The 18,217-nt window shown below is 41.8% G+C and overlaps 1 protein-coding gene across 3 annotated transcripts in view; it reads right to left on the reverse strand.

Annotated features, from left to right (window-relative positions):
* Positions 1–10,600: 10,600 nt before the first annotated feature.
* lonp2 (lon peptidase 2, peroxisomal) overlaps positions 10,601–18,217 on the reverse strand; it is a 33,831-nt gene continuing 26,214 nt past the window's right edge. For all 3 annotated transcript variants that reach the window (XM_028584979.1, XM_028584980.1, XM_028584978.1), the window contains 4 exons: positions 16,100–16,185; positions 13,597–13,804; positions 13,299–13,489; positions 10,601–12,508 (listed from right to left, as the gene is read on the reverse strand). In XM_028584979.1, coding sequence (XP_028440780.1) covers positions 12,284–12,508; positions 13,299–13,489; positions 13,597–13,804; positions 16,100–16,185 — 710 coding nt within the window. In that variant the 3' untranslated portion in view covers positions 10,601–12,283. The remainder of the gene's footprint in view (positions 12,509–13,298; positions 13,490–13,596; positions 13,805–16,099; positions 16,186–18,217) is intronic.

Here is an 18,217-nt window from a genome sequence, read left to right on the forward strand (position 1 = left end):
ATTTCTGTCGACCATTAACTTGCGTCAAAATTGAAAATGAACTTTTTTTTGGCTCTTTTTCCCAATGTTTTTGTCACTTTTTTCAAAGCTTTTTTTGATTCATGGTCAAGAAACCTAATTTTTATGACATTATACCTATTTCTTTCTTAGAAAACCATCTACAATTTTTTTTCAAATGCTTTCAAATTGAATAAAACACCCAAAATTCTATTAAAGTAATCGTATATTTCACCTGCTCTCCATGCATCAATGTTCATTTGGGGCAATTTTGTTGAAAGAAACCCATATTTCTGATATAAAGAACTTTGAAAACGGGTCAAATTCGACCCGAGGACAACACAAGGGTTAACTTTGCCTAAAGACTGGGACTGGTGAAACAGCTTGCCTGGCTCTATCTGAAGGTAACACTCACTAGCACACCTAAAGCTCTCTAATTAACGTGTAATATCTCATTTGTTTAATACATACACAAGCAAAAGTGTAAAAATGACAATGCACTGTTTTACCTTGTGTTCTGTGCTGGACTATTTCTTGGCTGTGACCAGTCTCCAGGCAACCAGCTGAGACCCCAGGAACTTAACAGGTCCTTAATGTTTTTTTTTTTGCTTATATATATATATATATATATATATATATATATATTTTACAAGCCTATACAGTCGCTCCTTTGTTTTGCATCATTAATGGTGAGTGTTTACACATTAAAGGTGCTCTAAAGCGATGGTGGGTGATGTCACTTCTTGTTGACGTTCAAAGTACTGTCAAACAAAATGGAGGCTAGGCTCGCCCCTCCCTCCTCCTCATCCCGTCCCCTCCTCCTCCCTTCCGCGCACTAACCCCCCAACCCCCACCCCCTTCTTTGTTGCCGTTTGTGGAGCCTGGGCAGCCTACAGAGACCGTGGTTTTTTACAGTGTGTTCAGAGGACAGGCATCTCGCGGATAGTGAGGAGGTGTTTGCTGTATGTAACAAAAAAATTTTGCCTAAAAAACGCGTGACATCTTTTAATACATATTTGGGTAAAATGCGTCATCTGAAGTTATAATTACAGTTTCCACCAACATGTTCCACTAACGTAATTAGTTGATCATTTACAGCAGAGGTGTCAAACTCAATTTCACTGAGGGCCACACTGGAAATGAGGATCACAATAAAGACCAGACATGTTTAATTTATTGACATGCTTTTTTTTTAACAAAAAAAGTCAATTAACTTTGTATTATTGCATGTCTCATATAGCTTTCTCCCATACAGTTTGGTCGACCTAAAACCCTAAAAAAGTTAGCAAAAACGTTTCTTAGCCACCGTAGAATTTAGCAAGTCATGAAAAACAAGCATTACATTTTTAAAAGCAGCTGCCTCCTAGCCTGTTTCACAGCCTGAATATTAAAAAACTCTGCTTCTGCAGGGAATTCTGAGTCTCAAAATCTGTCAAATTCTGCACGGCAGTGTCGCATAATTACAGTATGAAAAACAGTTTCCAAATTTTTTTTGGTGTGGTGCACAACTAGCCGGGCCAACATTGGCTGTGAACCTAAATTGATATGCGGGCCGGATAAAAATTTGCAAGGGGCCGGATTTGGCCCCCGGGCCTTGAGTTTGACACCTGTGATTTACAGTTTGGGACGTTGCCATTATGATCACTTCTTCCTGTACATATTCTCCAGTCCCTGGGCTATCTGAACACACACACACACACACACTTTATTGTCCGCTGTCCCACTGTAACCATGACACTTAAAGCTACGTTTCCATAAATCACTTGTGCATAAAACAAACAAACATTTGTAGCTCATGGTTTAAAGAAACAGAGTGGCAGGGGGAGATTTATTTGATAAAAATCTGATAATTGCTCATTTTGAACACACGGACACGGACACACACACACACAAATAACTTTCCTACAGTCCCTAATGATCCTTCTCCTTCAAAAGAACCCATTTCATCCTACATATTAGTTTATGTATTTTATCTCTGTAAAAGACTGGTGCACAGACAAAATATTTGAACATTCTGAACTGGACAGTACCATCTGCAACCTGAAGTGGGGTGTAAGACAAATCCAGACATGATGGTTCAACCCTTTCTCCACCTTCCCTTCCCTGCCATCATGTGGTCACAGGGGTCCAGCCGCTCTGCAGGGACCACACCTAAAATTAGCTGAAGTAAGAGCATACAGTATGAGCTCTGTGTGCGTGTGTAGGGGTGCTCTGCCATGTGAAGCGGGCATGCCGCAAGTACGCTAAGCACCCCCAAGGGCCTCTGGGTAATTTATGTTATACGTTAAGGTCCTCCATTCAGTGGAGGGAACATGTGTGCTTGTGGTGACGGTGAATGTTGAATCCAGGAGGCTTAGAGGAGGGACTCCTAATACTGGGTGTGTCTGCAGCAAACTCACCGTGACACACGTGCAGTGTACATAACACGGACATAGACATCGTTAAAGGGCCACATGCAAACACCATAACACTCTGGCTCAAGTGTTTCGTGACCAAGGAGGGATGTGAAATGCAGGCGATATATGTTGTGGTAAAGTTCAGTGGCGAGCACCCAGCACCATCTGCAGGGCCTCTGTGCCGCTTTTCTTTTTCGACTAAATAGCAGCCCCAAGAGGCAGAAATCATCATTACACCAAAAATTCTAAAGGTGCTCAACACATGACACAGCCTGTGAGATTATGAGTAAGTAAGTAAGTAAAGTTTATTCCTATAGGACGCTGACCAAAGTGCTGTACATAGCGCATTAGCCACAGGGTGATAAAATAAAAATAAAAACACACGTAGAAATCAGTGATTTAGGCTAAAAAGTACATTGAAAGACAAACACTTAATTACAAACATAGCAGGATAAGACAATTAAGATGCCGGGAAGGCCAATGTAAAAAGATGAGTTTGAGCCTGGCTTTGAATATCACAATTGAAGGGGCACTTCTGATGTCAGGTGGCAGTCGGTTCCACAGCTGAGGACCAGCAACAGAAAAGGCTCGGTCACCTTTTTGCTTAAGCCGGGACCGTGGGACATGGAGGAGGCCTTGGCTAGAGGATCTGAGGGACCTGGGGGCTACGTGAAGATGAATGATATCAGCCATGTAGCTGGGGGCCAGGGCGTGAAGAGATTTAAAAACCCATCAACAGTATTTTAAACTGTATCCTAGACTGGACTGGAAGCCAGTGCAAGGAGGCTAGGACAGGTGTAATGTGTTCACGTCTTTTTTGTATTCGGGAGAAGCCTAGCCGCTGCATTTTGGAGCACGAGAGAGCTTGCGTGCAAAGTTGACATTTTTGGGCTGATGGCGGTATAAGAGAAAGAGTCCTGGAGGAGAGCATGAATTCTTCTTGTGTACAAATGGAAATGTCGTTGCAAGAATGGTCAGGAATTGATTGAAAACAATAGATCTCTGGGGACAGAACATACCAACAGGAAATACATACAAACTTCAGTGTGGCCTACACACCAATTAACATTGCCCGGCACCAAATGGCAGACTGGCACAGTTAGCGACTAGTTAGTCTCGCATTGCCAGACCCTCGTCCACAGCGCTGCGAAGGAAGGGTCTGGCTAGTCCACACACCATTCCGTGATGGGAGAAAAACGTGCTCTGGTTTATTGGCATTCCTTTAAACCAATCACAATCGTCTTGGGCGGCGCTGAGCACCGGACGGAGCAACGGTGCCTCTGCAAAATAGCCTCGGGAAGGAACTTGTTTTGGTGGAACGTGTACGTTTAAAAGTTGTTTTAGTCGTGCAACAGAAAACTCCGATTGGACAGATAGTCTAGCTAGCTGTCTGGATTTACCCTGCACAGATCTGAGGAGCAGTTATCCATGGTCATCATGAATGGACCAGAGTTTAGAACGGCAACACAAAGAAAGCGGAAGGTGACGGACATCCGGCTGAAAATGACATCAGGGGGGAATTTCGGGCGGCACCTGAACAATCCCGGAAATTAAACGCCGTCAATAAGTCGCTATATGGTGAACATAGTGAAGCATTTAGCAGTTAAAGAGCCAGATATTTTCTTCAGGAGTTGGAGAAGAGCAACAACAGAGCTACGAAACATTGGACATTCATCAGGTGGCCAGAAACGAGGTGAAGGATTGTCCTTTTCTGCTGGATGTGTAAATAAGCAAATGTTTGCTAACACGTTCGCCATAACAACCTTAAAGCTATAGTGCGCAACTATTTTATATTAATGAACGCCCGTTACGTTCAAGCCATGGCCAAACGAGTTGCTACAAAGCTAATTAAGACAGTCAGCTGCACACAACTCTCTGGATTTCTCAGTATGGCTATGATGTATTGTTTTGTTGTTGCTACTTACAATGTAACGATAAGACAAATACACAGAGACAGATATGGATAAATATTTTTTTTATCATAAGAGAAATTAACAACACAACAAAATCTAAGATTAATCCTTCACATTGATAAAAACAGCACTGCTGGCGGTTGCATTTTTATTTTAGGCCTTTATTTTTGATAGTACAGCTCAGACACGACAGGGGAGCGAGAGGGGGAATGACATGCAGCAAAGGGCCATAGGCCCGGAACCGAACCCGCGGACGCTGCGTCGAAGACTGAGCCTCCAGCCTACCAGGTGAGCTGCCACGGCGCACGTTTTTTTTTGCATATTTTCTATTTCTAGAAGTATATTCCTAGAATGCACACATGGGCCGTTTGCAAAATCTGTTATGTACACGCATAACTCTTTTCATGTTCTTGGCTTTTGTTCATGCATTTGTGCATGGGTCCATTAATCTTTTCATGGGTGTCTAAATATGGAAAAACCACATTGCATGCTGGTGTTTCACATTATATCGCTACACGGGAGGGAAAAACAATCCCATCTGTAGCACAGCGTTGAAAATCTAATGTTTCTGCTTCAGAGTGAATTCAGCTGGGATACATGTTCACACATACTGATACAGTTGTACCCCCTGCTGTGTGCATTTCATTCTCCCTCACTGAAAGACAAGGACATCTGAAGAAATAAACAAAGCACTTTTTCAAGATTTCAAGCGTCTTTAATTTAAATAACCAAAAAATTGAGAGTTAAAAGGACAATTCCGGCGCAAAACGAACTTAGGGGTTAATAACATGTGGACAGAGTCAACCGTTCCCTGGGATCTGTTTTCATGCTAATCGAAAATGTCTCTAGCTTGAAACAAGCTGATTAGCTTAACGCTAGGCATTCGGGGCACTGGAAGAGTAAAAATGTATTTTATACCACTAACGAGGCTCAAAATAGCACCACACTTCCACAGTGGCATAATGAGGGTCCCTAAATGTTAACCGAAGCATTGAGAACTTTCTAAGTGTACAGACAGTTTATTAAAAAGATAGTTTATAAAGACATTACCTTTGGGTATACAGACAATCGCCATCTTGGGAAAACAGTCCATCAGTCGAACCACAAACGCCCTGAGCTATGTTACTGGTTACTGGTTGCACGGCTTCGACTGGTCGTGACCGGGGACCCTCTTCATGCTACCGTTGAAGTGTGGTGCTATTGATTAGCATGAAAACATATCCCAGAGAACGGTCGATTCGGTACACGTGTTATTTACCCCTAGGTTCATTTTGTGCCGGAATTGTCCTTTAACAAGACACAAGTGCATCTCGGGTTAGTTTGAAATCAGAGTTGTGTCAAAGTTATTAGTGCTACGGCTTTCTACACCACCCAGCTTTTATATTAAGATCTTGTACTTAATACTAGCATTATTACAGTGTTAAAATTCTTTGTTATAAGTAAAAATCCTGCATTCAAAATTATACTTAAATCAAAGTATAGACTTATTAGCATCAACTAACTACTTGAAGTACAGAAAGTAAAAGTACTCATTATGCAGAATGTTTAATTTCAGATGTATATATATTATAGCAAATTGTAATTATTGTATAGACTGCTTAGTAGTTTAACCTATAGTAATACATTCACAGTTTAATATTTTGTATTATCAACCTCAATCTGCAAAGTAACTAAAGCTGTCAAAAAAAGTACAATATTTCCCTCTGAGATGTAGTGGAGTAGAAGTACTCTGGAAATACTCAAGTACAGTACAAGTACCTCAAAATTGTACTTAAGTACATGTACTTAGATACTCTTACCACAACTGTTTTTTTTTTACCTATAGTAAAAGGAATGAGTCGTCAGTCAAATGTGGCCCGCTAGCTAAACAACACAACCGACAATCATGATAAAGTATATAATATGAACTGAATGTACTTCAGTTCATATTATAAATCAACAGGCAATTTTAACGATTATTGAAAAGTTACTACATAGGATAACTTCTTACCATTCCTCCTCAAAAGAAGATTCAGTTGTTTGGTAGTTCTCCATAGAGAGCCAAAGTCACGCCCCCTAAAACCGACACTTTGCACGTGACCGTAGTGTGTTTGTGCACGCACACGCTTTTTAACGTGAACATGTGCCAGCCCTGTTCAGACACAGACACAGACAGTAACTTCATCATTTTGATCCTAGGCTCCTCGTCTAATAATAAGTGTTTTTCCTGTGAAATTAACAAAATTGCAGTAACAGCCTTTTTCAGTTTGGTGTGAGATTTATGTTGAAATTTTTTCTAAAAAAGATTTTTTTAAGTGTTATTTATTCCAATAACAGCAAAGTAATTAAAATGATTTATTTATTTCCTGCATTCTGGTGAATTTTTATGCACCTATTTCTACCTTTTTCTGAATCAATGTATGCTGCAAATATTTTTATTTAAAAGAGAAACAGATTAGAATCCAAATATAAAAACATAATGGAATATATTGCGGTAAGGCTGTCAGGCATTCTGTATTGCTTTCAACTATTTATTCTCCTTTGGATGGACTTTTCTAATTATATCTGAGTCAGCACACATGTAGCCTATAGGCATCATTTACTCTTACCTCCTGTTTTGCGTCTTTTGTTGGTTAAGTAATACCTTAATGTGCATATAATGTGTATATATCAATGATACATTCATTCATTTTAATGTATTAATAAACCCCTGGACTGTAATATTTCAGATGTTAGAGCAAGATTTACTGCTCTTGTCCAAAACTTTGTGCACATCCAAAGTATATAAACACAGTAGTGTTCTCTGTGATTTGGAGGAGTCGTGATATTTTGAGAAAAATAAAGTGATAATAGGCTATTACAAGAATAAAGTTAAGCTATATTTCAGAAAATAATCTATATCTGCACCATAGTCTGCTGTGCATTACGTGATTGCTCTGCTGATACGGTAGATCTCAGACCTTCTGACAGACACAGAGCCCCGTTTGGGTCTCTGGTCTCTGAATGAGACAAATTGTTTAGCTATGGAAGTGGCTGTACGCTGCTCTACGTCGGAGGTGGAAACCCGAAACTAAAGAAATACACGGAGCACAAACGCAACACATCTGCCGCAGCATGGCCACAGCTGAGCGCAGGATCTGGAAAAACTTGTCCATGCTTTTATCTTCAGTAGACTTGACTACTGTAACGGTGTCTTTACAGGTCTCCCTAAAAAAATCAATCAGACAACTGCAGCTGATTCAAAACGCTGCTGCTGCTCGAGTCCTCACTAAAACCGAGAAAGTGGATCACATCACTCCAGTACTGAAGTCTCTACACTGGCTTCCAGTTCCTCAAAGAATTGATTTCAAAATACTTTTACTGGTTTATAAATCACTAAACGGTTTAGGGCCAAAATACATTTCTGATCTATTACTACATTATGACCCACCCAGACCTCTCAGGTGGTCTGGGACAGGTCTACTTGTTGTCCCCAGAGTCAGAACTAAACAGGGGGAAGCAGCGTTCAGTTTTCATGCTCCACATATCTGGAACAAACTCCCAGAAACCTGTAGGTCCGCTGCAACTCTCAGTTCTTTTAAATCTAAGCTAAAGACCTATCTTTTTGATGTTGCTTTTCTTTAAATAATCTATTTTATTAACTTTAATTTCTTATACTGCACTGTAACTTTTATTCTTATACTGCACTATCAATTTTATTCTTGTCTTTTAATGTTTTTAATTTGTTTATTATTGTTTTTTAATTGTTTTCTAACTGCTCTTTAATGTTTTATGTAAAGCACTTTGAATTGCCCTGTTGCTGAAATGTGCTATACAAATAAAGCTGCCTTGCCTTGCCTTGCCTTGCATCCATGAACCTGAAGCTGCGCTGCATTTTACAGAGAGAGTGGACACTACGAGACCCACAGGTCTGCTTCAGAGCTCCGTGTGTTTGAGTCTGAACCGTGGACTGGAAACGTCACGTCACGGGAACTTCAAACTAAATCATTAGTATTGCGCTCCTAAACTTTGTGTTGATGGCATCACTTTATTAGACTGATTTGGCTACGATTACAGCACGGTCGGACCCCGCACGTAGCTGCCCGTTCTATTTGCCTCGGAAAAATAAATGGACAAAGTTACATTCGGGGCTACACTCAAAACATTCGGGGCTGAAGACACGGCAAAATCGTCTGACGCCGCTCCTGGTGTAAACCGGGACATTTTAGCGTCCCGACAGGCTTTTGTTGGGACTCGGGACAAGCAATTAAAAATCGGGACTGTCCCGGTCAAACCGGGACGTCTGGTCACCCTACCTTAATTTGGAAAAAATATGAACGGTAGTGAACGGGGAGAGGCAAATTATTTTTTTATCCCGTTTGAAGTGGGCCATGGATTACAAATATGATGTTCGTCAATTTAAAAGATAATTTTTCAACCAAAGAAAGTCTCAGTTAGCCGTAGGTTTGTCGTAGTACCACTTAGGTTTGTGTGAAACCGCTCAGTGAACTACATCGTCCCACACAATCTACGTCACCTAGCTTGATGCTCGGCTTGCTTGCTAGCTAGCTAGCTTAGCTCTGTTAAACAACACATGTAACGTTATCTTAACTGCTGGGTTTTATCCGGTGAAGTGTTTTCAGCAGATAAACAAAAGAACAAGCGAGATCCTCTGCTCATTAGAGTAACGTTACATCCCCGGTACGATACACACAGACATTGTAGCATCAGCGAGACGTCATCCATGAGACATTGAAGTTTGTAGTCTTTCTAATTACATATTTTCACAGTCTTATACTTCAACAGTTTAACAATAAACTGAGACTTTCTTCGGTTTATATATGTTTTAAATTGACGAACATCATATTTGTAATCTATGGCTCAATTCAAACTGGATCAAAAAAATTGTTATTATCTCTCCATTGAATCTGGTTCATATTTTTTCTGGACTGGAAGTATAAGGGCGGGACTTCGGCTTGTGCCACTCAGCACTGACCATCATTAGGTAAGGGATAATTCAGAGCGAGGCGGTTGTTATAGCAAATGCAATCAGATCAGGACCCTGACCCGAAAGCCTGTAATACAACTTGTTAACATCTTCTGCTAGTTTTTGCTAGCTAGCTGTTAACATGTGGGACGGAGCTTGATTGAGCATGCTAAGTGAAGAGTTTTAAAGCTATAGTGCGTTGTTTCTGTCTCCCCCATGAGGATTTCTAAGTGACAACAACACTGACAACAAATGACAACAACACTGTTGCATCCACGTGGCAAAAGCTTACCGTGATCGCCCCCCCTCCCTCCTCCACGCAGTTGCTAGTAGCCAAGGAGGACACAGAGGATTATCTTCACTCGAGTTTCTGTGTGCGAAAGTCGCCGAACGACACCATTTTCTAAACATTGCCATACATCTAACTTCCGCATGGCACATTCACACGGGATAAGCAAAGCCTGCGATTTTACTCCGAGAGTTGGCTACCCGGAGGGCAGCCAGGGCGAGGCCGCCGCAATGCACTTGGGTCAAGGTTCTCTATCTCCGCCGCGGTCATTTGCAGGGGAATTTTTACTTACAGACATGGCCGATTCGCACGGGATTAAGATCACAACCTCCGTAATTATTACAAATTACTAGAGGTCAGCAGGTAATACTAATCCCATGCTTGAGTGTAAAGGACATTCATCAATATAAAAAAAGTTAGGCACTAAAGCTTTAGCCTAATTCATCTATTTCCATTCATTCTTTATTCTTAAACATTTTCTTTATAAATTAGGTGCTCTCTTTAAACCCTGAGGGCCTGTTTTGACCTGGTTTGAACATCTGTCCTGAGTGATGGGATCACAAGTGGACAGCTCTAGGTGTGTTTTCACCTGGCAGCACAATGGATCTCCAAATGCATCCTGTGATCGGATCTCACTTCCCCGCTCTATATGCAAATAAACAAGTACAGTTCATTTCCGTTTGCATATAGGCTGGTTGTGTCTGAACGAGTTTATAAATGTCATTTGTTATTCTGACATAAATCATACATTAGAAACGTGCGATGACTAATGAAAAAGCGCTGCCTACTGTCTGTGTGCCGACAGAAGGATGTCTACTGACGGGCGGCGGGTCCTCTGCAGGAGATAAAGACGTTATGAAAAGTCTCTGGAGTTCAACTCTCAGTACATTTCTAGCTTCTTACTGGATCTCTGTGGGCTGAAGTTTAGTTTCTACATTATATCTACTTCATTTTACATTTCATGTCCGTTTATAGGAGTCGTGTTACGTTACTGCTGATGAAGACCCAACATTTCCTGATTTTGCCGCTTCATAAAAAAAAAAAAAAAAAAAAAAAAGCATTTAAATAACAAAATAATCAGGGACTTTTATTGTGCAAAATAGTTTTACATCCGCTCCTTTGACGACTCAGGCTGTAAAGTAACATCTTACACACACGTGAATTCGGGGACGTTTTGTGAAACTAAAAATAACATTATTGTATACCGGCGGCTGCCTTTTCTAATAAACAGCTCCGCACAGAGCTCCAGACAGCCGGGGATATAAGAGCAGGCAGCACAGGAACAAAAACACATTACCGACAGCATGTTAATAACATTCAAAACACTCGGCTCATTCAGTGGTTTCTGTGGCATAAGAAATACTTTGAATGAGTAGGTAGTTCCGCTCACAGTTGAGTAGTCTTCAGTGTGGCTCAGGACACACTCCCGGTCTCACTGCTATAACAATGTGGACACTTGCGGCTCAGACCACCTCTGAATGTGGTTTTAGTGATCATGTCTCAATGCATCCTGGGTGCATTCACACCTGTACTTAGAGGTGTCCACTTGTCATCTGATCACTCAGATCGGATTTTAATACCAGGTGAAAACGGCCCCTGAGTTTGCACGCAGACCACATCGTCCACTTGAATTTTCAAAACTACCCTTCCCCATTAGTTAACTTGTTAGCTAACTCACTAATATTGTATGCAATTGACAAATCAATGGCAAATTAATGGATTTTGTCTCTTTGTCAAGATTGGTTTCTTTCTACATATGACATGGTAAATACAGCCTGAGCAGATAACCCCAATATTTTCATTTTATACCCGTTACTTCCCATGGAAAGTTTCTACCTTGAATATTCCTGGAATTATCCAACCCTTAATCTTTCTCCATACAATGTCAGCTCATACAATGCCCACAGGTGCACAGGACTCCAGATATTAAATAGGTCTGATCACTTCTGCCAGATAAACGGCATTTTGGAATAAGAATATTTGTCCAGGGAAATTGTTTCCACACCAAACACATCAAACTAAATGTAGTCTTTTGTTAACAGTTGTTGTAACATTTGCACAGCTAAGAAATTTCAACATGTGCGTTTACAAGAACTGGTAAAACCGAAATAGCTGGAATCAGGCTGCACCACACATCAGACCATCTGATCACATCTCACCAGCCTCAGTCACTTACAAAAAGAAAAACATATCAGCAAATTTACCTTTACTTTAACAATCAAGCTAAATCAACAGGGTGCTGTAGTTGCTCACCAATGTGTTGAGGCTTTAATAAGCTCACATCCAGCCGACTTGGCTACAGCAGTGCTGTTAATATAATGCAAATAGCAGAAAAAACAGCAGCCAGTCAGTCTAGAAAAACTAAGGCTGAACCCTTAAAGGCACCAACGCGATTACACGCAGTGGTGACGTGACCTGGATAGAGTCTTGGCTGTGAGGTGTTTGGTGTTCTAAGCCCCAACGTCGTCTCCCAGGCAGCGCTGCCTGGAAGGCACTTGGATTAGGCAATGGTTAGGGTAAGGGTTAGGTGCCTTTAAGTCGACGTTGGGGGCTTAAAACACCATCGAGCTGGCTGTGAATGGCTGTACAGCCAATATGTGAATAACAACAATGTAACATTTGTCCAAGTTTAACCGACTCCTCCTACAGGGCTTGACTCAAAATTGCAGCTTAATTTACCTCAAATTATCTCTTCAATAGGAAAGTAATCATTTGAATGTGTGTGTTTGTTTTCATCAGTGGGTTACAGTTTGCTGCTCAGCTGAGGGTGCGTGCTGGCTGTCCCTGGAAACCCGCCATCAAAGGCGGCGTTCAGGACCTGGTCCAGGTTCGCAGCCGTGACAAAGTCGAGGTCGGCTCGGACGTTAGCCGGGAGCTCCTCCAGGTCCTTCTCGTTGCGTTTAGGGAGGATGACGCGCTTCACTCCTGCCCTGTGGGCCGCCAGGACCTTGTCCTTGATTCCGCCAACCTGAGGAAAACAGACCAATCCCGTCTGTTAAAACTGCGGACGGGTTCACATCGTATTGTGTGTTGAAATCATAGACTGCAAAAATAATGGACGGAGCTTCCAGGCCTGAAAAGTTTAGCCAAAAGTGCTGGATGTGCCTTTAATCTGCCTTCTATGTAATGTTCAGCAGGGGGCGACGCCACTGGTTGTAAGTGGTTGCACTGGTTGTCTTCTGGATGTTCATTTTGTAAAATATGGTCCCATTTATTTTAAAATTGACAATAAAGCAGGGGATGCTTTAGGGGCGTGGCTACACGTCAACCTGTCAATCAGGACAGCGGCTTAGCAATGCTAAGCGCGGCCCTGTGTACATTAAAATAGCCGTGAACTTGTTTTTTGGCGTTGTCCGTGTTTTTATCTTAAACGTTAACCCTCTCACTGTGCGTTTTCACTTCATCAAAGTTAACTGGAACATTTGGTGACCTAAAAATGTCTTGTTTAGCATTATGCCAACCAAGATTTTCTGTGTAGATGCAGATGAATAGCACCAATACTCGGAGGTCCGTGTTTAACCGCCAGTAAAACTCTGCCGGATGACTCGCTTCAGAAGGGGTGAAAACCGCCAACTTTCCCTCTTTAGTGATTAGCGTTGCGCAGCGTCGTTACAACCATAAACAAAAATGCTCCACCCTCCTGAGACGCCCGTATCGCCAAACTCGAGGCATCAAAACAGCAGTCCACAAACCAATGGGTGACCTCACAATTCTACATCCACTATTTTACAGTCTATGGTTGAAATGTGAAAACCCACCGGCAGCACCAGCCCTCTCAAGGTGATCTCTCCTGTCATGGCAACGTCTGATCTCACCAATCGGCCGCTAAACAGCGAGGCTAGGCAGGTTACTATGGTAACACCTGCAGAAGGGCCATCCTTGGTGACAGCTCCAGCAGGGAAGTGGAGGTGGATGTCTGTTGCTTCTAGCGGGTCTGGACTTCCCACCACTGTTCAAACCCAGACAAATGTCGGGAGTGAAAGACGATTTGTATTCTGTGAATTATGTGATTAAGGTAAAGACATGTACAGTGCAACAACATCTGTGTGAACTCACTGTTGGTGAGCTGGTAGGTTTTAGCGTTGGCCCTGAGCCAGCTGATAGCCAAATGGGCGGATTCTTTCATAACGTCTCCCAGCTGACCGGTTAAAGTGAGCTGACCTTCTCCCTCCATTCGACTGGCTTCCACAAACAGGATCTCCCCACCGAGGGGGGTCCAGGCCAGACCCACAGCCACGCCGGGCAGGGTGAGCCTCTCAGAAACCTTCCAACACACACACACACACACACACACACACACACACACACACACACACACACACACACACACACACACACACACACACACACACACACACACACACACACACAATCTGTCAAGCTGTAGTTGGTGGAATAATCAGAAGATAAAACAGAGCAGCTTTAAGGAGGGTTTGTCATCTTTTCAATAATTTAAACAATTGAGGAATGAATGTCAAACACAAGGCAAACATGTTAGTGAAGGAGGGAGAGAGGGAAGTAAGATGAAAAGGTATAAACTGCATTATTCTGACTTTAAGTACAGCAGCTGTTGTGGAGCTGTAAAACATTGTAACAGGCTGCCTTTATATCCACGAGCTGCAAGAGCGCTCTAGAAAGTTCAGACAGCCACAGAAAAAAAAAATATATATATATATATATATATATATATAATATATATATATATATATATATATATATATATATATATATATATATATATATATACAGTGGGGGAAATAAGTATTTGAACCCTTGCTGATTTTGCAGGTTTGCCCACTTACAAAGAATGCAAAAATCTACAATTTTAATCATATGTACATTCTAACAGTGAAAGACAGAATCCCAAAGAAAATTCCAGAAAATCACATCATATGAATTTATTAAAATTGATAACCATCTGATGAGGAAAAACAAGTATTTGACCCCCTGGACAAACAGCAAGTATTCTGGCTCCTACAAGCCAGTTAGTCTTTCTTTAAGACACAGCCCCAATCCGAACCAATTATCTACATCAAATACACCTGCCTCACCTCGTTACCTGTATAAAAGACACCTGTCAACACCCAAACAACCAGCATCCAACATCACCACCATGGGCAAGACCAAAGAGCTTTCTACGGACATCAGGGACAAGATTGTTGATCTGCACAAGGCTGGGATGGGCTACAAGAGAATCGGAAAGCAACTTGGAGAGTTGATGTGCTTCTTCTTCAGTCACTCTTTTGTTGCTTTGGCGGTGTGCTTAGGGTCGTTGTCGTGCTGAAACACCCATCCTCGACCCATCTTCAGCTCTCTCACTGAGGGAAGGAGATGTCGGTCCAGAATTCCACGATACATGGCCCCGTCCATCCTCCCCTCAATACGATGGAGTTGTCCCGTCCCCTTGGCTGAAAAGCACCCCCAAAGCATGATGTTGCCACCACCATGCTTGACGGTGGGGATGGTGTTCTTTGGGTTGTACTCGATGTTCTTTGCCCTCCAAACACGACGAGTTGAGTTGAGGCCAAAAAGTTCTATTTTGGTCTCATCTGACCACATCACCTTCTTCCAGGCCTCTTTTGAGTCGTCCAGGTGGTGAATGGCGAACTTCATGCGGGCCTGTACATGTTTCTTCTTGAGCAGGGGAACCTTGCGTGCGCTGCAGGATTTCAATCCATGACGGCGTAGTGTGTTACCAACCGTTTCTTTTGTAACTGTGGTCCCAGCTGCCTTCAGTTGATTCATCAGTTCCCCCCTTGTGGTTTTGGGATGATTCCTCACCGTTCGCATGATCAGGGACACCCCACGAGGCAAGATCTTGTGTGGAGGCCCAGACCGAGGGAGGTTGGCGGTGGTGTGGTGCTTCTTCCATTTCCTGATAACTGCACCGACAGTTGATCTTTTCTCTCCAAGTTGCTTTCCGATTCTCTTGTAGCCCATCCCAGCCTTGTGCAGATCAACAATCTTGTCCCTGATGTCCGTAGAGAAAGCTCTTTGGTCTTGCCCATGGTGGTGATGTTGGATGCTGGTTGTTTGGGTGTTGACAGGTGTCTTTTATACAGGTAACGAGGTGAGGCAGGTGTATTTGATGTAGATAATTGGTTCGGATTGGGGCTGTGTCTTAAAGAAAGACTAACGGGCTTGTAGGAGCCAGAATACTTGCTGTTTGTCCAGGGGGTCAAATACTTGTTTTTCCTCATCAGATGGTTATCAATTTTAATAAATTCATATGATGTGATTTTCTGGAATTTTCTTTGGGATTCTGTCTTTCACTGTTAGAATGTACATATGATTAAAATTGTAGATTTTTGCATTCTTTGTAAGTGGGCAAACCTGCAAAATCAGCAAGGGCTCAAATACTTATTTCCCCCACTGTATATATATATATATATATATATATATATATATATATATATATATATATACATATATATATATATAAATAATTTTTTTTATTTTTTTACTGTGGCTGTCTCTATATATATATATATATATATATATATGGAGGTTAATTGTGCACAGCTTTCTGCAATTGTGGACCTCTACTGGTCCTGCTTACCTCCATTTCAAACAGCGGAGGTCCCAGGATGTCTTTCAGGGCCACGTGGTCGATCACTATGGGCAGCTCGGGGGGCACCGCCTTGTCTGAGCAACACATGAAATGAAAGTACTGTTGGATGTTGGTCACACAGCTAATTCATTATGCAGCATCTGTATAAAATACAAATGTATTTCACGCTTTGGGTGAGAGGTCCCATTGGAAGAGTCACAAGGCTAAATGAAAAAACGTCTTTGTTTATGGAATCAGGCGACTGCAGAATGTGAGAAACAATCACATTATTAAAGTGCATGTAAACGCACTGCATGCTGAAACCATCCATACATCTTACATATTGTATAGAGAACCAACACTATGTATGTTACACACACACAGACATTATGCAAAGATGCAAAGAAAACCAAACAGATATAAATCTACAGTGACACTACAGACAGTGAACAGAGACATCAAACACACCATTCCCTTTGAAAAAAAATGCAAAATACATGCACTAGAAAGCACATCATTTGCGCACACACACACACACACACACACACACACACACACACACACAATCAGTTACTTGGCAACACAGAGGGCTTTCTACAAAGCAGCACAAAACGACCAGCTGATATCCTCTGTTCATCCCCAGCTCTAATTTCCATCTCCACTCCTTTCCTTAAAAAGGTTCTGTACTGAACATTCAAATATTTGCAATGTAAAGATATGGTGGCATCCCGAGCTGAGAATTAAGTCTGTGACAAAAAATTGGGGAACGGTTTGTGAGAGGCAATCCCAGACAACTTTTTGTCAGTATTTTAAGTTTAGCCCCTTCAAGGCTCTCTGACTAAATAACTGCACCTTTAATACCCTGCCATTTAAAATCGGGGCACTTTTGCTGATTCCTATTCAAACTGACTATCGCCATCTTGTGCTGATCAGCTGTTACTCTGTGGCCACGGGACACCCACGCAGGTGTTTTCACTTATTGTGCCCGATTAGCGCTCTCCTCAGTGCTGACTGGTGTGTACATACTGGGTCGTGACTGCTAAGGCCCCGTTTTAGCAGCATTATCTTTCATATAGGCTTTTATCATGGGAGAAGTTTTAACTTGTCATGGCAGGAAAAGGGTGTTACTTATAACATTAAGGTCATAAGTAACGTGAAGGGAGCCAGCATGCACAATACCAGGACCCTGAAACTGGAGCACATGAATCATTTATATCATGAATTGCACTTGTTGCTTCCCTTAATTAGAGACGGTGAAAACAGGTGTGCATCATTATGTCCTCTAAGCCAGAGGTTCCCAAATGTTTTTTGCGTTGCGGACCACTAAAATGACACAAAATAAGACCACGGACCGCATTTGATATGACTTTGTCCCAGGGTCCCCATCTGATAGGAGTTTTGCTTTTAGATGTGTTATAACAGAAAGTGTATGAAACCAATGACCAAAATAGTCATACATTCTGTCATTGTGTTAACTATGGATCCAATTTGAAGACTTATTTTTGATGCTGCCTTTTTTAAATCAAGTAATTGTTCATTTCTTACACTGCACTGTAACTTTTGTATTTTGTTGCTTATTCTATTTTAGCTGTTGTCATTCTTTTTAATTGTTTTCTTTACAGTTTTTAACTGCTCTTTAATGTGTTACGTAAAGCACTTTGAATTGCCTTGTTGCTGAAATGTGCTATATAAATAAAGCCACCTCGCTTCGCCTCGTGAAAATAAATTATTCCCTTTTTGCTGCAGAGCCCCTGGAACACCCTCAAGAACCCCCGGGGGGTCCTCGGCCCCCACTTTGGGAACCACTGTTGTAAGCAGTAAAGTTGAAGAAGCAACGGTGAAACGTTCCGTGCGAGCGTACCCGTAGAAAATTGGGATTGTCAGTAGAAACTGAGAAATCCTATAATAATGTGTGTTTGATTGTTAGGGAGCAAACGGGTTCAGCTCGATGGGAACTGCGAACTGTGTAGAGAAGAACTGAACAACGGTTCATCGCTTCGCCTGAAGTTCATAAGCAAATTTACCCACCAGTCATTGCGCCTCGCTCAAATGACACCCTACATCTTGTAAATTAAATCAAATCACATTTATTCACAAGTAACAGACATTTCAATAGAACAAGTTTTT

Source organism: Perca flavescens, chromosome 8 (assembly GCF_004354835.1).
Source record: "Perca flavescens isolate YP-PL-M2 chromosome 8, PFLA_1.0, whole genome shotgun sequence".
Taxonomy (NCBI): domain Eukaryota; kingdom Metazoa; phylum Chordata; class Actinopteri; order Perciformes; family Percidae; genus Perca; species Perca flavescens.